Source organism: Engraulis encrasicolus, chromosome 18, assembly GCF_034702125.1.
Source record: "Engraulis encrasicolus isolate BLACKSEA-1 chromosome 18, IST_EnEncr_1.0, whole genome shotgun sequence".
In the NCBI taxonomy this organism is placed as follows: domain Eukaryota; kingdom Metazoa; phylum Chordata; class Actinopteri; order Clupeiformes; family Engraulidae; genus Engraulis; species Engraulis encrasicolus.
The window spans coordinates 9,143,894-9,165,418 of record NC_085874.1 but is presented as its reverse complement, the minus strand read 5'-3'; the positions used below and the strand labels follow the sequence as shown (position 1 = coordinate 9,165,418).

General features: G+C 46.6%; 2 protein-coding genes across 2 annotated transcripts in view; one reads left to right on the top strand and one right to left on the bottom strand.

Moving 5' to 3' along the window:
* entpd5b (ectonucleoside triphosphate diphosphohydrolase 5b) overlaps positions 1 to 6,106 on the top strand; it is a 25,158-nt gene extending 19,052 nt beyond the window's left edge. The window contains exons 11-14 of the mRNA XM_063222952.1: positions 1 to 57; positions 5,253 to 5,309; positions 5,508 to 5,623; positions 5,987 to 6,106. The exon at positions 1 to 57 is cut by the window's left edge and continues 87 nt beyond it. Coding sequence (XP_063079022.1) covers positions 1 to 57; positions 5,253 to 5,309; positions 5,508 to 5,623; positions 5,987 to 6,070 — 314 coding nt within the window. The 3' untranslated portion in view covers positions 6,071 to 6,106. The remainder of the gene's footprint in view (positions 58 to 5,252; positions 5,310 to 5,507; positions 5,624 to 5,986) is intronic.
* A 2,575-nt stretch (positions 6,107 to 8,681) lies between these two features.
* On the bottom strand, positions 8,682 to 19,495 carry znf410 (zinc finger protein 410). Its single transcript, XM_063222950.1, has 12 exons — positions 19,380 to 19,495; positions 18,570 to 18,670; positions 18,427 to 18,478; positions 17,498 to 17,705; positions 16,405 to 16,680; positions 15,797 to 16,009; positions 13,528 to 13,687; positions 12,511 to 12,692; positions 12,004 to 12,093; positions 11,744 to 11,848; positions 10,991 to 11,110; positions 8,682 to 9,325 (listed from the first exon to the last, which is right to left on the bottom strand). The coding sequence occupies exons 3-12, from the start codon at positions 18,457 to 18,459 to the stop codon at positions 9,234 to 9,236; spliced, it is 1,479 nt and encodes a 492-aa protein (XP_063079020.1). The 5' UTR covers positions 18,460 to 18,478; positions 18,570 to 18,670; positions 19,380 to 19,495; the 3' UTR covers positions 8,682 to 9,233.
* Between the last annotated feature and the right edge of the window lie 2,030 nt (positions 19,496 to 21,525).

The window sequence follows — 21,525 nt, the reverse complement described above, 5'->3', positions numbered from 1 at the left end:
GCGTCTTCTACGCATTCTCATACTACTTTGACATCGCTGTGGAGGCAGGGCTTATTGGTGAGCCGTGTGTGTGTTCATATCTTGGTGTGTGTGTGTGTGTGTGTGTGTGTGTGTGTGTGTGTGTGTGTGTGTGTGTGTGTGTGTGTGTGTGTGTGTGTGTGTGTGTGTGTGTGTGTGTGTGTGTGTGTTCATATCTTGGTGTGTTTGTGCTGGTGTACGTTACTGACTCTGTGTGTGTGTGTGTGTATGTGTGTGTGTGTGTGTGTGTGTGTGTGTGTGTGTGTGTGTGTGTGTGTGTGTGTATGTGTGTTCATATCTGTGTGTTCATATCATGGTGTGTGTGTGTGTGGCCAAAAGTTTGGACTTACCTTCTCATTTATTGAATTCTCCTTATTTTTGTGGATATTTACAGAACAAAGTAAATTTTCAGGGAGGGCATCACAACTGTGCATGAACACATGTATAATAATGTAGGTAACACTTTATGTTAGGGTTACATCTATAAGCACATACAACATTAATGCCTGTGTAAGTAACTTGTAAGGCATATACTGAGCAAAATCAGACAGTTGTTAGACTGTAAAAAATGCAGCAAATCTAAGGGCCCCACACATTTCAACAAGCTTATTTTTGTCAATTTTCAAGTAAAACCACCCAGTCAGTCAAGTCAATCTGAATTGATAAAGGCAACAAGAAATATTTTGGTCAAACATAGCTGGTTATCTAGGTGAAACAGAGGTACAAAAACTAAAAGTGAAAGTGAAAAACCCTGCCACAGAGTCCGTCCAACACAGGTTTGACCTCTCCAAGTAACTGGCTGTGACTTAATAGTAGATCAAGAAAATTCCTGTAAAATGCGTGTATTGGCAAGTGTTTAAAACTAGGTTTTAGGTTTCAAAACTCTAGTTATACAATTCTAGCATGTGAAGCCGCTGAGAAGGCCACCCGGTGGCTTTGGATAAGGAGGGCAGATCCGTGGTCTGCTACTGGGACGCAAGTCGGGGCCTGATCACCCCCGGCTGGGTCGCCTGGGTGAGGGGGTATGATGTTGCGAGACCCGAAACCCCCAATGATCGCCAGTATATACATCACTGACGATGCGTCCCAGTGCATCCATGAGGTGTTTCTTGAATAGTCAGAACCTGGCATTGCCAGTGACCCCTAGGAACAGACTAGGTGACAACCAAGAACAGTTTGGTCGACTACTGGAGAGACAGTTGACAGCACGGAAAGACGGCACCCGGGACAGTTTGGGTTAGCAACCCAACCTGTATCTTTCGCGAGAGAGAACCCAAACAAGCTACGGAAAGCCCTACTATGAAATACCCCCAGGAGGTCCCGAGAGGGGGGGAGGATGAGATCTCCAATCGGACGGAACACACGGTGACGACCCACGCAAACGGACAAACGACCAACGTAACATGCATTTGCGGAAAGCTGTGCAAGAACCATCGTGGCCTGAAAATCCATCAGACCAGGATGAAATGCTTGGAGAAGGAGAAGGAGGTGCAACGCACAGGTCCTGTACCTGGTGAGACGCAGGAGGAGCCCGGCCAGGAGGCAACCCACAGAGCCCAGTCCCTCCACGTGCCTCTGACTCCAAATCCACGCAAAGTAATCCCACAGCAGCGGATTAAATGGCCCCCAGCCAGCAAGAGGACCGAATGGCAGCAGTTTGACGAGGATGTGTCCAACATCATCCAGGCAACTGCCAAAGGGGATGTGGACAGCCGACTGACAACTATGACCACCATCATCTTCAGCTATGCTTCAGAGAGATTTGGGCAGGTTGAAAAGAAATCAAAACCCACGTCCTACACTATGAACCGCCGGGCCACCCGGATACATCATCTGCGTCAGGAGCTTCGCACCCTCAAGGAGGCAGTACAGAGTCGCTACCGATGAGGAGAAGCAACCCTTAGCAGAATTGAGGAACATCTTGCGCAAGAAGTTAACAACCCTTCGCAGAGCAGAGTGGCATCGGAGACGGGGAAAAGAGCGGGCTAGGAAGCGAGCAGCGTTCATCGCCAATCCCTTTGGCTTTACAAAACAACTGCTAGGGGATAAGCGCAGTGGCCGCTTGGAATGCTCTATAGAGCAAGTAAATCGCTTCCTCCAAGACACCGTGAGCGATCCCCTGAGGGACCTGGAACTGGAGCCCAACAAAGCTCTCATTAGTCCAGGCCCCCCGACAGCAGAGTTCAACATGAAGGAGCCTAGCCTGAAGGAAGTTGAAGAGGTTGTCAAAGCGGCCCGCTCGGCATCTGCACCAGGCCCAAGCGGAATTCCTTATCTGGTTTACAAGCGCTGCCCAGAGCTTCGACGGCACCTGTGGAGGGCCCTGAAGGTGGTTTGGAGAAGAGGGAAAGTGGCCGACCAGTGGAGGTGCGCTGAGGGAGTTTGGATCCCCAAAGAGGAGAACTCAACAGACATCACTCAGTTTCGGACCATCTCACTACTGAGCGTTGAAGGGAAGGTGTTTTTCAGCATCATCTCACGAAGGCTGACCGAGTTTCTCCTCAAAAACAACTACATTGATCCATCAGTACAGAAGGGAGGGATCTCCGGCGCACCTGGCTGTCTGGAACATACAGGAGTTGTCACGCAACTGATCAGAGAGGCTCATGAGAACAGAGGCGACCTAGCTGTCTTGTGGCTGGACTTGGCAAACGCCTATGGGTCCATACCACATAAGCTGGTTGAGCTTGCACTTCACGTCCACCATGTTCCCAGTAAAATCAAGGACCTCATTCTGGATTATTACAATAACTTCAGGATGAGGGTCACTTCTGGGTCTGAAACATCTGACTGGCACCGTATAGGGAAAGGGATAATTACAGGCTGCACCATCTCCGTTGTCCTCTTTTCCCTAGCCATGAACATGGTGGTCAAGTCAGCTGAGGTGGAGTGCAGAGGGCCCCTGACCAAGTCAGGCGTGCGACAACCCCCCATCAGAGCCTACATGGATGACCTCACCGTTACAACAACATCAGTCCCAGGGTGCAGGTGGATTCTACAAGGGCTAGAAAGACTCATTGGCTGGGCAAGGATGAGTTTTAAGCCCTCCAAATCAAGGTCCATGGTGCTGAAGAAGGGCAAGGTGATCGACAAGTTCCGTTTTTCCATCTCAGGAACTGTCATCCCAACCATCACGGAACAACCTGTCAAGAGTTTGGGGAAGCTCTTTGACTCCAGCCTGAAAGACTCAGCAGCCATTCAGAAGGCCAGCTTAGAACTTGGCACCTGGCTCACCAAGGTAGACAAGTCTGGCCTCCCTGGTAGATTTAAAGCCTGGATCTACCAGCATTCAATCCTGCCCCGAATCCTGTGGCCCTTGCTGATATATACAGTCCCAATGACAGCAGTTGAGTCCCTAGAAAGGAAGATCAGCGGCTTTCTTCGTAGGTGGCTGGGACTTCCCCGCAGTCTCACCAGCGCTGCCCTGTATGGAACAAGCAACACTCTCCAGCTGCCCATCAGTGGCCTCAAAGAAGAGTTCATGGTGGCACGCACCAGGGAAGCCCTACAGTACCGGGACTCGAAGGACAGCAAGGTTTCAGCAGCCGGCATTGAGGTGAGGACAGGAAGGAAGTGGAGGGCTGGGGAAGCAGTGGAGCTGGCAGAGTCCCGCCTGAGACAGAAGGCACTAGTGGGAACTGTGGCAACAGGCAGAGCCGGTTTGGGTTACTTCCCAAAGACCCCCGTCAGCCAGACGCATGGGAAGGAAAGACATCACCTGATCCAGGAAGAAGTTAGAGCAGGTGTGGAGGAGGAGCGAGTGAGCCGGGCAGTGGGTTTACGACAGCAAGGAGCATGGACGAGGTGGGAGGGCGCACTACAGCGCAGGATCACCTGGACCAACATTTTACAGCCAGATTTCCAGCGGGTCCGCTTCCTAGTGCAAGCCGTCTACGATGCCCTACCAAGCCCTGCAAACCTCCACGTGTGGGGGAAAAGTGAGACTCCCTCCTGCCCTTTGTGCTCTGGTAGAGGCTCTTTGGAACACCTCCTCAGCGGCTGCCCGAAGGCCCTGGCAGATGGTCGCTACCGCTGGCGCCATGACCAGGTGCTCAAGGCAGTCGCAGAGAGCGTAGCCTCAGCCATCAGCTCCAGCAAAACCCATCACGCTCCAAAGAAGGCAATATCCTTCGTAAAAGCTGGAGTAACACCCAGAACACACCAACAGAGGGCAACTGGCCTCCTCCACACAACATCTGACTGGCAGCTGCAGGTCGACCTGGGCAAGCAGCTAAGGTTCCCCCAGCACATTGCAACAACAACCCTCCGCCCAGATATGATCATGACCTCACAGTCCTCAAAACAGCTGATCATACTGGAGCTGACAGTACCCTGGGAGGAAAACATCGAGGAGGCCAACGAGAGGAAGAGGGCCAAGTACCGGGAACTGGTGGAGGAGTGCAGGGAGGGAGGCTGGAGGACATTCTACGAGCCCATAGAGGTAGGCTGCAGGGGTTTTGCTGGAAGATCTATATGCAAGGTCCTGAGTCGCCTGGGCATCACAGGAGCAGCCAAGAAGAGGGCCATCAAGTCCGCATGTGAAGCCGCTGAGAAGGCCACCCGGTGGCTTTGGATAAGGAGGGCAGATCCGTGGTCTGCTACTGGGACGCAAGTCGGGGCCTGATCACCCCCGGCTGGGTCGCCTGGGTGAGGGGGTATGATGTTGCGAGACCCGAAACCCCCAATGATCGCCAGTATATACATCACTGACGATGCGTCCCAGTGCATCATGAGGTATTTCTTGAATAGTAGTGAGTCATTGGAGGACTTAAACAGTGAGTTAAGATTGACATGACTGGGCATTTTTACTTGACAATAGACAAAAAAAGCTCATTGAAATGTGTGGAGCCATCAGTTGTGCCGTGTTGACATGAGGTGGATAGACAGTTGACACTGCGGTTGGACAACAGCTAGAATTATATTTCTTCATGCACAGTTTTGATACCCTCCATGAAAAAACACACTGAAAATCTAAAAAAATATAGAGAATGCATAAATGAGAAGGTGAGTTTGTACTGTTTGTACTGTTTGTGTATGTATGGGTTCAATGCCCTCTCATACTACTTTGACTGTGTGTGTGTGTGTGTGTGTGTGTGTGTGTGTGTGTGTGTGTGTGTGTGTGTGTGTGTGTGTGTGTGTGTGTGTGTGTGTGTGTGTGTGTGTGTGTGTGTGTGTGTGTGTGTGTGTGTGTGTGTGTGTGTGTGTGTGTGTGTGTGTGTGTGTTCCTCTGCTAGATGAAAGCCAGGGTGGGATAGTGAAGGTGTCTGACTACAAGAAGAAAGCCAAAGACGGTGAGCTGCCCCTCACATATATGATTATTTTTATTACTTTATTTTATTCCTTATTGTATTCCTCTGTGTGTAACAAGATGGTGAAGTTCTGTGTTGAGAGCCCCTTCCTCTGATATTATATTAATATCAATGATATGTAATATTTTATTATTCCTCAGTGTGTAATAAGATGATATATAACATTTTATTTTTCCCCAGTATGTAATAAGATGGCCAAGTATCGTGTTGAGAGCCCCTTCCTCTGTATGGATATCACCTACATCACCTGTCTGCTGAAGGAAGGGTTCGGATTCCAGGACGACACACAACTCAAGGTAAACGCACACACACACACACACACACACACACACACACACACACACACACACACACACACACACACACACACACACACACACACACACACACACACACACACACACACACACACACACACACACACACACACACAGTCTAATCCAGCACTATGTAACTATATCAAGATGTGTTCTTTTTTTAAGCGCGTCATTGTTTTTAAAGTTAATTAATCAAAATGAATCATGTGAAATCTCAGTCCTAATAAAGATATCAACTTGTATCATTGTAATAATACAATATGTCCTGTTAACCTCTCCTAACCTCTGCTCTCCCCGTCTCTTTCTCACTGTGTGTGTGTGTGCGCGTGTGTGTGTCTCCAGCTGACTAAGAAGGTGAAGAGAGTGGAGACCAGTTGGGCTCTGGGTGCCATCTTGAATCACTTCCACACTGTCAAGATCCACTGATGAACTGAAATACACACACACACACACACACACACACACACACACACACACACACACACACACACACACACACACACACACACACACACACACACACACACACACACACACACACACACACACACACACACACACACACACACACACACACACAGGATCCACTGAAAAACCTTATTGATCCCCCACCACCACCATCATCAGGATCCACTGAAGACAAGCAGAGGCCCTCAGTTTTCTCCCCTGCCCCACACACACATTTTTGAGGAGTCATCTCCTACTCCTGTTGTAACCTCCCCATCGTAAGGAGGAGGTTTAGACTTGCAGTGTGTTTCAGGTGGAGGTTTAAAGACTTTCATGTATCTTGCCTTATCTTTTAGCTTGAGATGGAGACACCTAAAAGCATCAATCTTGCTTCAAGCTGTACAAATGTCCATCTCTTATAACAAGCTTCTTTAGAGCCATGGTCTTGGAAGATTCTCATCCTGGTCAACTGGGTTTGAAGGCAACTGGTGTTGTTCTTGGAGTTCGGTGAGGAGATGTCAAGAGAGACATGCAAACAGACTTCAGGCTCGAGATAGAAGTGTGTACGGTTCTGCCTTTCAGAGACAAAGTGCAGTAATTACACAAACATTGGAACTCAGAAAATGTCTTCAAAGCCTTGGTATTAAGTGGCTATTGTAGTGGCTACCGCAAGTTTAACATAGCAATATCTAAAATGGCACACATTTGGACCATAAGGCTTATGTTCACAACAAGATAAAGGAGGTGTTATGAAGAGCATTTTCAGTCAGAACGCAACGTTGACAAAATATGTAGTTACTGCACTTTGCTTTTGTAGGGCAGAGTTGCGTACAACTGAACTCTGTTGTCTTGGTGACCATTATCATTACAGAGGTTTGTGAACAGTTTTTATGTTTGTTTGGCTTTAATGCGCTGTAGCTGTACACTACTGACTGCCTTTCTGCATGTGTGTTAGTACAGTACAGTATAGTACAGCACTGTAATGTGTTAGTACAGCACAGTACTGTAAATATATTGTAATGATGTTTGTGTGGCGCTGGTAGCACATAGAGATTATATTGTATGTTTTAGTTAATTATTAGCTCAGATGAGAATGCTGGATTCTAACTCTTAACTGCCCCACACAGGCCAAGTGTAGTAACTACACAAAAATATGCATCTACGAGGTCTCTGCTTTGTAGGCCAGCATTATGGTACTGCTCGCACTTAGACTTAAAAGAACACCAAGTTATTTTATACAATCCAAAAAAGGTGGCAGTGGTCATTTCAGTGGTTCACCAATTATTATAACAGTGTGAACAACAGGACTTCTGAATGGGCCTTTTTTACACGCCATTCGATAAAAGTTGCATCTACAATGTAGTGGCATAGGCGTTCAGTGTACATACAGGGCACTTTTTTTCTGCTTGAAACTGGCAGTTGCTTCAAGCCCGCTGCGCTTCTAAACGAAACTTGTCTGACCACACTGCTCACAGTGAAAAACACAAATAGCCTTTGTGGCTCCTCCAAGGCTGATAACCACTTCATAAAGCCATCACTGATATAGAGTTTGATAGATATAAGGTGACTACCAATGAAAAAGTTTGATTTAGATAAAAGGTCAGCACTGATCTAGAGTTTGATTTAGATGTAAGGTCATCACCTTTAGTTTGATTTAAGGTGTAAGATGTGAGGAAACACAATTCTGCCTCCTGCCTGCGGGACAACAGAGTAAAAGTACTTAAGTGTTGCTTTAACTTGGCTTCTCTAGTGCCTTAACGGTGTATATGTTTACAGAGTCAATACCACTAACCTACTACTTACTCTTACCAAGGGAGTGTTACAAGAACATGGTTACAGGAAGTGGTAAAACTGCCAATAGACAGCCCACAAGTGTCATTTACTTCAGAAAATGCGGACTCCATGAGTGCGTTACAATATGCGGCCTTACCCCCTCCACTTGTGCTTGTTTCCTCGCCCCGCCTCCTGGCCCCTCCTCCATGGAGAAAACGATAACGTTTCCCAGCTGTCAGCCTAGCCACAATAACTTTTGAGGGACTGTTTTTCCATTCACCATCCTAATTGCAAATGAGAGAGTTTACAATTGAGCTTTTGCAAGATATTGCAATATAATGCTGTTGTCAGTGATGTCGTCATGACATATTACTTCCTGCTACGAGGAAACAAGCACAAGTGGAGGAGCCAAGGCCGCATATTGTAACGCGCGCCATGCTCTTCTATTAGGTGATTTACCACAGCCGCAAGGTTAACTTAACCTGGTTTACTACAGAGCCAAGTTCTTGGAATTACTCCCCAGAAATGACTTACGGAATCAGGTGTCAGTTCGAGTAGGCTTGCCATATTGCTAACTAAAACCCTACTTCAGTTGAGCTGACAGAGTTGGGTAGAAATGCAACAAAATGACACAATTTATTTTCTTATCGGATTCATTCAGGTACAGATTGGTCTTCTCTGAAGCAGTTATGTCCAGTGTGGGACTGAATACTGCAGTTGTACTGTGCATAGTCATTTTCAATGATCCAAATAAGTAGTTGTTGTATTGTGTGTGTAGTTATTTCCAACGTGAGAAATGATGACTGGATACAGATGATTTATTTACAGGTGCTCTGAGATTTTATTAAAACTTCATCTGTTTTACCAACTCGACTCCTCGTCTTTGGACCTCAATCACTCAGTAATGCATTTCCAGTACAACCTTGGCGGTGCAGAAATGTTTGTACAAATCTTAATTTTTACATTTTAATTCTTTATGGGGAAAAAAAATCATCCCCCCCTAAAGACAGGTGGATAATGAAATATCTACATGATGTCTGTACATACTGCCGCTGTAAAAAGCCCACTCACACGGCCAGACAGGTAGTCAGGAAGCAGGAAGACAGGTAGAGTAAGACACACAGACAGGTACACAGACAGACAGGTTTGCAAGTCATTCCATTTCCTTCCGTCCTTTCCTCACACCCAGTGTAACATCCTGATCGCAAAAGACAGAATTGTGTTCTTGCAAGACATTATTGAGTGAAAACTTTGATCAACGATGACATCAAGGCTGCAGGAGAGATTGGGAGAAATGACCATTGGTTTGCAGCAGTTAGGTGGTCTGTAGGACATTGGTTTGCAGCCCGGTCAGGTTGGTCTGTGGCCACTACAGCAGTGCCACCACGTCCTCTCCATACGCGTGACCTCCCGTAGTCATGGAAACCAGGTCATGGGACGGAGACAGCACCACCACCGAGTCTGGGGAGGGAGACAGGGAGAGAAAACTGTGAGGAGGAGGGAGGGAGTCTACCATGACCTGCTGGTTAAGGAGAAGGGCTTTAGAGCAGAGGGTTGCAGGCTCAAATCCCACCCTTCCTCAATCCATGGCTGAGGTGCAGCTAACCCCACACTGCTGCAAGGGCTGGAACCAATACCCTGTAAATTAATAACTAATTCGCTTTGGGTAAAAGCCTCAACTAAAGCCTGATTGGCACTGGATAAATACTACCTATGAACCACAGTACTGGTAAGGGAGATAACTATTAGGAGCAGGTCTGGTGAGAGAGGAAGAGAGTAGTGTAGGCAAAAGGAGCAGCATCATTTTGAAGGCATTAACCTAAGACACGACTAATAATAAGCTGGGTTTTGATTATTTATGTATTTATTTATTTTTAAGGTGACACTGAGGAAGGTTCAGCCGAAACGTCTGTCTGTCCCTGCAATGTTTGAATAAAAAGAAAAGAATAAGAAAGAAGAAAAAACTGAGGGCGATCCATTTCCTAACTACTTCATTTATTTTTAAGAAAGTGTACTTGAAAGTGGAATTAAATGTTTTTCTTCCTATATTTAACTGCAGGGTTACAGCAAAAATACTGCATTGACCATGTTAAAGTTTTAACTCTTGCAAGGACACTTCTGCAGATATGCAGTCTACTGCTGACTATTGCTATGGCCATCATTGGATGGTAGAACTGAAAAGGCTCGCCTGCTTCGGATGTTATCACACGATAGAATGGGCGATATCAGTTGATAGAGGTCCCATAGGAATGGCAGAGTACTCTATCTACCAGGAGGCTCGAGAGGTCGTTATCAACCATTTGCATGGCATTGCCTAATACAGCACAAAATGTAGGGATAGTACACATGCAGTTTCATTGAAACGTGCTGATGTATGCAAAAAAAAAAAAATTTGCAATAAATTTGAGCAGCTTTTCACACTACTGCGCATATGTACAATCCCTACATTTTGTGGTCTATACTTAGGCAAAGCCATGTGAATGGTTGATAACGACCTCTCGAGCCTCCTGGTAGGTAGAGTAGGCGCCTGCTCTGCCATTCCTATGGGACCTCAATCAACTGATATCGCCCATTCTATTGTGTGATGACGTCTGAAGCGGGTGAAAGGCTACTCAGTCGAGTATCTCCTGCGTGTGATGCAGGTGGGGAGCCAGCAGAGGGCACCGTTCTACTAGCTGCTCAGCTACACAGCTCAAGTATGTCCCATTCATTTATGGCGCGTCCAGGCCGAGTGAGAACTGTGCTGGTGCCCGTTCCCATACCTAATTACAAACCGGCCAGCGTGTTCACGCTGCAGATCTTAGCGTTCGTGAACCTGATTTGCCCCCATCAGCGAACCGTGACAACAACATGGACGTCAGCGGGTTCATTCGGGTAATACAGTCACGTGCGGAAAAAGTTCAGAGCCGGTATGAACACGGGCGGTTCGCAGAAAAGCACTTTAGTGTCAATTCGTAACTGGTGTGGGCACCGGCACCGGCTCCTGTTTGGGCAGCCTGAAAACCCTAATAGTGGACACAACCAACACACACAAAAACCATTCACACGCTCACCTCATACTCTCAATCTCTCACACTCACAAGCTACTGTGTGATGAGTATTTAGTCGTGTGTGTGTGTGTCCTACCTTGGCCTCTCAGCATGGTGTGGTGCATATTGATTGGCTCCACTGTTGTCATGGTAACCATGGCGTCTCCAGAGCCGGCTCCATCTGCCTCCAGAATACTAGAGTGGGTCAGAGCCTCACCTGGGGGATGGAGAGATGAAGGAAGGGGGGAGAGGGAGAGAGAGAGAGAAGGGAAGGAGAGAGAGAGGGAGATAAGAGAGAGTGGGGGCAGAGAGAGAGGGGGGACAGAAGGAGATGGAGAGAGAGGGGAGAGAGGGAGGGGGTAGAGAGAGAGACAGAGGGGAGGCAGAGAGAGAGGGGGGGATAAAGAGAGGGGGCAGAAAGAGAAGGAGGGGGAGGGAGGGAGAGAGAAGGGGAGAAAAATAGGGGGGGGGGGGGGCAGAGAGAGAGTGGAGAGAGAGGGGGGTTGGGGATAAGAGAGAGGGAGGGGGAGAACATGCGTCACTGTTGTCAATCACAACACTGGAGGTCTGTCATGAGCTGACTCAGCTCTGCAGCACATTCCACTAACGCTGGGAATCAACATCAGCAACTCCCCATGTGGAGACCAGATGGGTGCGCATCGAGACCGTGTCACGTGCGTGTGCGTGTGCGTGTGCGTGTGCGTGTGTGTGTGTGTGTGTGTGTGCACGCGCGTGCGCACACATGTTATGTTTTTTTCTTCACGTGTGTGTTGTGCTTTTGTCCTCTTCATGTCTGTCTCTGTGTGTGTGTGTGTGTGTGTGTGTGTGTGTGTGTGTGTATGTGTGTTACCTGTGTCTGTGTGCTCCTCTCCGTGTCTCTTCCTCATGTGGACGTTTCTGCTGCCGCTCTGAGAAAATGTCTTGCCACACACATCACACCTGTGGGGCTTCTCACCTGCATACACACACACACACACACACACACACACACACACACACACACACACACACACACAGTCAGTCAGTAACGTACACCAGCAAGTGTTTGCGTAGACTGGTATGCGTGTGTGTGTGTGTGTGTGTGTGTGTGTGTGTATCTGTGTGTGGTACCTGAGTGGACCAGCATGTGTTTGCGTAGACTGGAGTACTCTGCGAAGGAACGACCACAGCTCTCCACCTCACACAGAAATGGCTTCTCTCCTGTACACACACACACACACACACACACACACACACACACACACACACACACACACACACGGAAATAACACAATTATTGTAAATGAAAGTGCTCTGTAAATATGCCGAGGTGTGAGCAGCTGGCATGACTGTGCTTGCTTGTGTGCGTGAGGTTCTCTGGTGGTTCTAGAGGTTGTGTGCGTGTGGTTCTCTGGTGGTTCTTGGTGGTTCTTGAGGTTGTGTGTGTGTGTGTGTGTCCGTCCTCTGTTGGTTCTTGAGATAGTGTGATTGTGTGTGCGTGTGGTCACCTAGATGTGTGTGTGTGTGTGTGTGTGTGTGTGTGTGTGTGTGTGTGTGTGTGTGTGTGCGCGCGCGTGTGTGTCCTCTGGTGGCTTTTGAGATTATGTGTATGTGTGTGTATATGTGTGTGTGTGTCACCTGTGTGTGTCCTCTGGTGGTTCTTGAGGTTGCCGGCGGTGGTGAAGCGTTTTCCACAGGCGTGCTCTGGGCAGGTGAAGGGCTTCTCCCCGTTATGAGTCCTCATGTGCACCTGCAGACGCTGCAGCACGTAGAAGCTCTTCCCACAGCCCTCCGCACCGCACCGGAACGTACGGTCATTCCTACACACACACACACACCATCATCAGCTCTTAAAACAGCCCACCGCACCGCACCGAAACGTACGGTCATTCCTACACACACACACACCATCATCAGCTCTTCCCACAGCCCTCGGCACCGCACCAGAACGTACGGTCATTCCTACACACACACACACACACACCATCATCAGCTCTTAAAACAGCCCACCGCACCGCACCGAAACGTACGGTCATTCCTACACACACACACACACACCATCATCAGCTCTTAAAACAGCCCACCGCACCGCACCGAAACGTACGGTCATTCCTACACACACACACACACACACACCATCATCAGCTCTTAAAACAGCCCACCGCACCCCACCGAAAGGTACGCTCATTCCTTCACACACACACACACACAATCAGCTAGTACAACAGCCCTCTGCTACGCAGCAGAACGTACTGTCAAATGAGCTGATGTCCAGAAATGGTAGCCTGGTTTTACAAGACCACACTAATTGCTTCGTAATACATTTTTGGTCTGGATCCTTGATGCCCTGGAGCCCTGGTGGTGGGAGGAGTGAGCTCAGCTCTGGTTTGTAATGAGTGGTGACCAATCGCTGACAGCTGACGATCATGGCGTATGTTGTTACGCGGCCAAATGTGTTCATTTATTGGCCAACTAAACCCTCCACAGAGAAGCGTAATCAGACCATTCGTGATTTTAATTTGATTTAACAAGCTCCGTCCTGTCAGGCTACATAAATGGTGCAGTGTTGCTTTAATGGTGACTTCGTCAGTGTGTCTTCAGGTGGTGTTTCATGTGGAATGTTCCCGTGTGCGTTTGGGCTGGTGTTTCATTTACCTGTGTGTCTTGAGGTGGTATTTCAGGTGCGCCGGCCAGGTGAAGGTGCGGTGGCAGTTGTCGTAGGGACAGCGCAGCACCTTGTCAGAGTTTCCACGGTGACTGCGAGGCGGCTGCTCCTTGCGCCCTCCATCAGACTGGTAACCGTGGAGATGCTCACCTGTACGCATGTGCAGGGGATTGGTTAAGTGGTTGCCATGACAAAGACCTTCAGAGAAAGCAGGTAACAGCAAAGATGATGTCGGATGTGCAGTCAGGAACAGCAAAATGATGATGTAGTTCAAGAAATAAGATGTAATGTTGCTGTTAGATACTAACCAGCTGTGGTGATGGGAATTTAAATCAAAGGTGTGTGTGGTGAACGTCTCATAACTCTTCTTCTTGGCTGAAATATTTGTGTGTGTGTGTGTGTGTGTGTGTGTGTGTGTGTGTGTGTGTGTGTCATGGCCGGATTAACCATATGGGCACACGGCACAGTGCCCAGGGGCATCAAGCATTCCTAGCCGGTGGGGGGCATCACAGGAGAAGAAACTTTTTTTTTTTTCATTAATGTTTGTAGACTTAAAATTGTTAAACATTACACTGTTATATACCGTATTCATATAAAATTCACTATTAAAACATAATGTCATAAGAGCAACGATATCATCATTCTGAGCAATAGTGTCCTGTGACAATCATCCCCCCTCCCTCAACCTGTCAGTTGAGCCGTTCCACCTGTCGTGAAATGTATCGTGTTTTTAAAAAGCCCGCGGTTGTAGAAAAGAAAAATGGACAGACATCAGTTGAGTGGTTGTGTGAAGAGAAAAGTTTAACAAGAGAAAGACCCCAGGCGTTTAGCCTTGTGACTAGACTTGTGTAGATAGGCTAATTGGAGTGCGAGGCTGAGGATTTCATGCACTGGATGATGGAGAGGAAGAGATCAGGAAGGAACTCCTTGTGGACGTGCTGTTGGGTGTTTTTGGTGTGCTCAGAAACTGTAAGTCTTGGATATTTCTTGGTTGTGTGTCACCTGTTTACTATTAGGTTGTAGAAGGTTATGATTAATGTCCAGAGATTTCGCCGACGTTTCGTTTAAATGCGTCTTAATGCGCTTGCCGCGCTATAATCGCATGTTAATTTAGCCTACAATTGATTAATTCCTGCCGTGTGAGAGCGTCTAATCAGCAGGTTGGTGTCTATTACCGTAGTGTGTGTAGGCTATACCACTTATGAGTAGGCTACATGGTGTCTCTATTTAGTAATTTCATGTAGGTCTACAGTGTCTAGTTAGCTATTTCCCATGTGTTAGTGTAGCCCATGATTAGTTATGATTTGCCGTTATGTTGCATGCAGTCATAGCCTACGTTTCTAAGGGGCAGTGTTGTTGGGTTTTTTGTTGTTAAATTTTTAGAAACCACAACTTAAGTCACAATTACAACCTCCTTCATCACAATTACAAGTAGTTTACAGCTGTGAAGCTCATAGACCATAACCTACCAACTGTGAACTCCACAAACTTCAATATTGTGGACTTGTAGGCCTATCATGCCAGAGTAGGCCTATTTTAGATGCCCCACAGTGATTCCTACACATTTCTAAGGATCAATCAAAACATTTTGAATAGCCTACACATTTGAATATGCTGGATCCTGTTCAAATGGATACACTTGAATATGGAAATAATTGAGTATGGCTGCATTTAAGATTTTTATTGAGACACTCATGTAGGCCTATTGCATATCGCATAGCTTATTTTGAATTTCAATATGCGAGGAAGAAAGACACTGTTTATGTGTACTTTTGCTTATGCTTAGGGCTACATGCTATGGGTTACTGAAGGCACGGGCAAGGTGTGTGTGTGCGTGTGCGTCTGTGCGGGCGCGCGCACATGAGTGGGTGGGGTTTTTTTTGGGGGGGCACTTGAGGTTTAGTGCCCAGGGGCATCACATTACCTTAATCTGGCCCTGGTGTGTGTGTGTCTCCCTCCTTACTCTCTCTGGCGTCCTTGGCTAGTTGTGCGAGTGTGGCTGGTGATCAGGCTGCCATGTGCGTGTGTGTGTGTGTGTATTTGTGTGTGTGTGTGTGTGTGTGTGTGTGTGTATGTGTGTGTGTGTGTGTGTCTCCCTCCTTACTCTCCCTGGTGTCCTTGGCTAGTTGTGCGAGTGTGGCTGGTGATCAGGCTGCCATGTGCGTGTGTGTGTGTGTATTTGTGTGTGTGGGTGTGTGTATGTGGGTGGGTGTGTGTATGTGTGTGTGTGTGTGTGTGTGTGTGTGTGTGTGTCCTTACTCTCTCTGGCGTCCTTGGCTAGTTGTGCGCGCGTGGCTGCGATCAGGCTGTCGTGGGCGAGCTCCTGAACTCGTAGGTACCAGGGGGCGGGGTTTCCCACGTCTGTGTGTAACTCCTCGCCCTCCGCAGCCTCCTCCAGCTGCAGCTCCGCAGGCCCCGCCCCCTCCTCATCCTCCGCAACAAACACCAACGACTCAGCTGACGCCGCTAGACCTAAGCACACGCGCAAACACACACACACACAGAGGGAAAAATACACACACACACATACCACGAAACTTCCAATTAATTAAGATTCCCTCTACTATGGCAATATACACAGACCTATTCCACAAATGCATTGATGTGTGTGTGACAGAGACAGAGAAAGGAAGAGTGAGTGAGGAGTGAGGGGAGAGAGAGAGTGAGAGAGTGTGAGTGTGAGCGTGAGAGAGTGAGTGACAGACAGTATGAGTGTAAGTGAGTGAGAGAGAGAGAGAGAGAGAGAGAGTGAGTGACAGACAGTATGAGTGTAAGTGAGTGAGAGAGAGAGAGAGAGAGAGAGAGAGAGAGAGAGAGAGAGAGAGAGAGTGTGTGTGCGTGCGTGCGTGCGTGCGTGCGTGCCTCACCCTTGGCCAGGTTGAGGAGGACGTATGAGGTGGTGTCTGCCTGCTGCAGTTCCTGGAGGAGGGGTGTGTGTGTTTGGGTATGTCCGTGAGTGTGGCCGTGCGCGTGTGCATGAATGTGTCCGTGTTGGTGGGTGTGTCCATGTGTGTGGGCGGCAGTCGGGTCGTGGGTGGCGGCGATGGTTGTCGGGTGGGGTCCCGGTGTCGGGCTGGGGTTCCGCTGGGGCTGTAGGGGGGTCTCGGGGACAAAGCCCTCAACGCCAGGGGACAGAGGAGCGTCTGCAGGGGGAGGGGGAGGGGGAGGCGGCAGACAGGAAGAAAGGAAGAATTTGTTTGTTGTCGTTAAGCAGCTGTGGCTATTTCATGGGCAATACAGGTAATGCATCTCACTTGACAATAAAAACCAACGATGAAATAAGTTAAATTAAACAAATTAATTAAATTAATTAATTATATAAGTTAACATCAATAGGAAAGAAAGAAAGAAAGAAAGAAAGAAAGAAAGAAAGAAAGAAAGAAAGAAAGAAAGAAAGAAAGAAAGAAGTTTCCTTTAGAGCTGAATGTGTACCCATTTCCATAGGGATAGCCAATCACATGTTAACAGTACCTTGAGTATTTTACTACCTGGGTTGCACATTATTCTATGCTGTAGTAGTGCATATGTTCGTTGTGCATATACTCTATGCACTGCACTACACATGTCTATCAGCTGAAGTGTGCTGCATATGAGGATGTACATGTATATTGTACTATATCAGCTGCACTGGGCTGTCATACAAGGTTGCATTCTATTCAGTGTTATAATATGAGGTTGCATTCTACAAAATATCACCACACGAGGTTACATTCTATAATGTACCACCATAAGAGGTTGCATTGTATTCTATGTTACCATACAAGGTTGCATTCTATAATATACCACCATACGAGGTTGCATTGTATTCTATGCCACCATGCGAGATTGCATTCTATTGTATGTTACCGTACAAGGTTGCATTCTATTCCACGTTACCATATGAGGACGCATTGTATTCTGCGTTACCATAAGACATTGTTTTCTATACTGTGTGTAACACAGCTGCTCATTCCACATTACCTGTCAGCTGCAGAGGGCTGCATATGTTGGTGTTGTCTGTGGGCAGCTGAGGTGGAGGTGGAGGTGGTGTCTGGAGGGGCTGGCAGGTGACGGGACCCTCACCTCCCTCCTGTAGGCAGGTGCTGTGGGCCTCTCCCACCTCCCCTTCCCCCTCCTCCAGGCCTTGGCCCAAGGGGATGGAGGCATTCTGGACAAACTCAACCAGCAGCTGCCACGGGAACAGGAACAGAAGTAAACACAGTGCGACTGTGATGTAAAGTAATGCAGGACAGGAGAGTTAATGACATTTGGGTCAGACATCAGGTGGTGCAACCACAGCTACTGCCGTAAGTCAGTAATTGATAATTAATGTACCGCAGTGAATGTTTGAAAATCTGTTACTGCAATGTCACTATGGGGTATTAAAACGAAGGACCTAGTTCAGACACAGATTATTCTCAAACAGCAGCTAACACAGGAACAGAAGCTAAACAAAAACTGCACCATGAAAGCCTCACTGTTGAAAAAAACAAACAAAAAACAAACAAAAAACAGAGTAAACTGCTATGGTTAGGCACAACAGACAAACGACAAAAAACGAAAACATATGCAGATGCTGATATGCACCAGTCAAGGCACTTGAACAAGAGACATAACTTAGCATTACAATTCAACCAACAGCCAAAGGGAACACTACACAAATTGAGCGTGCTGTGTTGCAACATATAGGCCTACCAAAACAACTATTAGCCAGCGATTAGAAAAGACAACAGCCAAACAAATAAATGCAGCATGCGATAGTCAAAGACGTCAAAACAACCAGACGTGCACAGTGGCGTCAGGTGCATGTAGGCACCCTAATGTACAATCATGTGACACCCACAACACTGGATGTGGCAAAAGTTGGATTGTCAGTGGTGCTCTAATCTGGCCACCGTGCTTCTACTTACCTCAGGCTTGGAATCAAGTTCATCAGATAGCATGGAGTCGCCCTTAGAAGATCTGCGATAGACAAGAGTTTAGAAAAGATGTTTAAATGAAATGTTTACTGCTGTGATCAAAGCACACTTTCGAGCCATGTCGTGAGACTTGCCTGATCTGCTGACCGTATCATCAGATATGATTCCAGAGGGTTTAGACTTCTCTCATCTCGACAGGTGAAGCTAGCTACCGGTAGGATGGCCCATGTAACACCTTTAAAACATGATTAGACATCCATATTTAAACACACCGCGAACTATGAAGACTAACAGTGGAACAGTCAACTCAGAAGCTTCTTCTTTGGAATAGAGAGGAGCCAACTGGTTGACCAGTTAGCTCGCTAATCAGCTAAGTTAGTTAGCAGCCAGCTACAAGCTAACTATGATCACAGCGTATATCAGTTGAACTTAAACACACTTTAAGATAAATATATTGCCTAAACCATGATGTACAGAGTCACGGCATGTAAACACCCTCGCCACTTTAATGAATGACATCTAGACATCCATTGTTTTGATATTCCAGCCAGCTAACTTAGCTAGACTAGCGTGTTACTGGTTGTTGGAAGTTAGGTAGTGTAAACAGCTAAGCTTAACCCACATAACTATCCAACGCCACAGCAACCTTGGCTACTATGTTCGGCCATCAGCCACTGCATTGTCAAACCCGACAGCATTTGAAATTCGATTGGCAAGTGATGCAGTGATAACCAAGAGATTATAGACTCGCAACCCATGCAAGTTAGCTGCCTTTGAGTGGCTCTACGCTACGCTAACCGGTAGCACCAGGGGTAACACTGGGCACATTCGCGTCTTATGTTTTGGTGCCTAAAGCACATCGAAAGTTGAAACTAGTTGTTGCCCAGGGCAGTAATTGCATGCATACAACAACAACAAGGTATCCATATCCCGCTGCATCTTACCAACACATCCATCTGTGGACAATAGTGAAGTTATTTGGATGATGTTACTTCCGCTTTGGGTGATTGATGAGAGAAATCTTTGATAGCTCAGCTCTTCGCCAAAGCGTCGACGCCAGGCGTTGTTATTGTGCCTCTGCTGCCACCTACCGGTGACTCTTCATAGACGAGACACGAGGGGTCTGGTGATGCACACACATCAGTAAGTCTAAATGTGCATGCATGCGTTAACACATCTCGATCGCACCTATTGACATACTAGGTGCGATCGAGATGTGTTAACGCATGCATGCGCATTTAGACAGCAATGCACCCTGGATGGAAAATGCTGCATGACGGTTAGATTTCCTGTCAAACTTCGAAATTTCGTCGACGTTGCGTTGACGAGGTGACATGTCACATGGTGTAAAACTATCGCGGGATGAATGCGGCTGCAGTCAGATCTTGCAACCTCTGCAGTTGCTTATCCCCTTCAACGCTCGTCGGCGCTCGTCGGCGGACTGCCTCCGAGGTCACGCGTCCATGAACTGGTTGGTCAACAACTCACTCACGTGTGTATATGGGTCTTGTCTCACACCTCTACACAAGTTTGCGCAGGTCCCCACTTCAGCTCTTCCTCACTGCCTGTCCCCCCACTCCTCACACATGGTGTGTTAGTAGCCTAGAGCAAACTGGTGCAAGCTCATCGTCTCGTTCATATTTGTGGCTGACTTTAAATGCGCTGTTTTAATAACACCCACATCGTGACAACAAGTTCTCGCTGACGTCCGTTGCGCAACATCGACGCTCGCAATGAAGTCGTATGCGCTTACTGTCAATGACACATTGACTGTCAATGTGCGCGCACACCAGGCTTGTACGAAATTCCGAATGGAAAGAATTTCAATTCAAAGTAATGCCATAATACGAACACTAGGTGGTGGTGTTCTATGTACTTTCAATGGGTGGTGTAGATTAAATTCAAAGAAATTCAAGGTAATGGCGCCACCTAGTGTTCGTATTATGGCATTATTTTGAATTGAAATTCTTTCCATTCGGAATTTCGTACAAGCCTGCCGCACACACACCTTTATAAACTTAAAATGCATTCCTCTGGTCAGTAATACTGTCTAGCAGTATAACAGTAGACAAAAAAAATAGAATATCATGAAAAAGTTTATTTATTTCCATCATTCCATCATTAATGTTAAACTTTCATAGATTATAAATCCATGGGACAATTTTAAACTATTCAATAATTTGTTTGTTTATTCATACACATTTTGGGGTTCCAGTTTTTTGTTTTTTTTTGTTTTTTTTTAAACATGAATTAAGCACTTCACAAAATTAGACTATTGTGATGAAATTAAATTTCCTTCAGGAAAAAAAGAAAAAACTCACCAGACATTACATTCATTTTAAATGGGATTTTATTTCTGGTGAGTTAGAATGTAGAATGTAGAATGTTAGAATGTAGAAAGCATCAAAACATGGTTGGTAATCTACAGTATATAATCTAGAGGGAAGTGTGGGTCACCAGATCAAAACAAACAAAAAACAGCTGGCAGCAAAGCATCAAGGACATCTGGACTTCCTTAACTCCCATGCAATGCCTCTGCCATTGACTTCAATGTTTAACACATCATAGCATTGATTAAGGCAGAGATTCCTTAAAGGGACACTGTGTGAGATTTTTAGTTGTTTATTTCCAGTATTCATGCTGCCCATTCACTAATGTTACCTTTTTCATGAATACTTACCACCATCATCAAATTTTAAGTATTCATTATGACTGGAAAAATTGCACTTTTCATACATGAAAAGGGGGATCTTCCCCATGGTCCGCCATTTTGAATTTCCAAAAAAAAGCATTTTTAGCTGCAAAAGAGACTTTACTTGGACCATACTAGAAAATATTTGTTTATTACTTAGTAAACTTTCATGTAAAGATCAAATTTGGCAATAGGCAGCCCAGTTTCAATAAGCAGCATAGTTGCAGTACCTTTTTTTGACCATTTCCTGCACAGTGTCCCTTTAAAGGTGCACTCACTGTGTAATATTTGTAGTAGTTTATTTCCAGAATTCATTAAGACCATTCACAAATGTCACCTTTTTCATGAATACCACCACCATCAAATTGTAAGTACAGATATTCATTATGACCGAGAAA

Coding starts and splice junctions, on each gene's coding strand:
- znf410 (XM_063222950.1), bottom strand. CDS start 18,459: ATGCTATCTGATGAACTTGATTCCAAGCCTGAG. Junction 16,681..17,497: donor CAGCCCTCTGCAGCTGACAG/GTAATGTGGAAT, acceptor CTCCCCCTGCAG/ACGCTCCTCTGTCCCCTGGC. Junction 12,094..12,510: donor CCACCAGAGGACACACACAG/GTGACACACACA, acceptor GTGTGTGTACAG/GAGAGAAGCCATTTCTGTGT.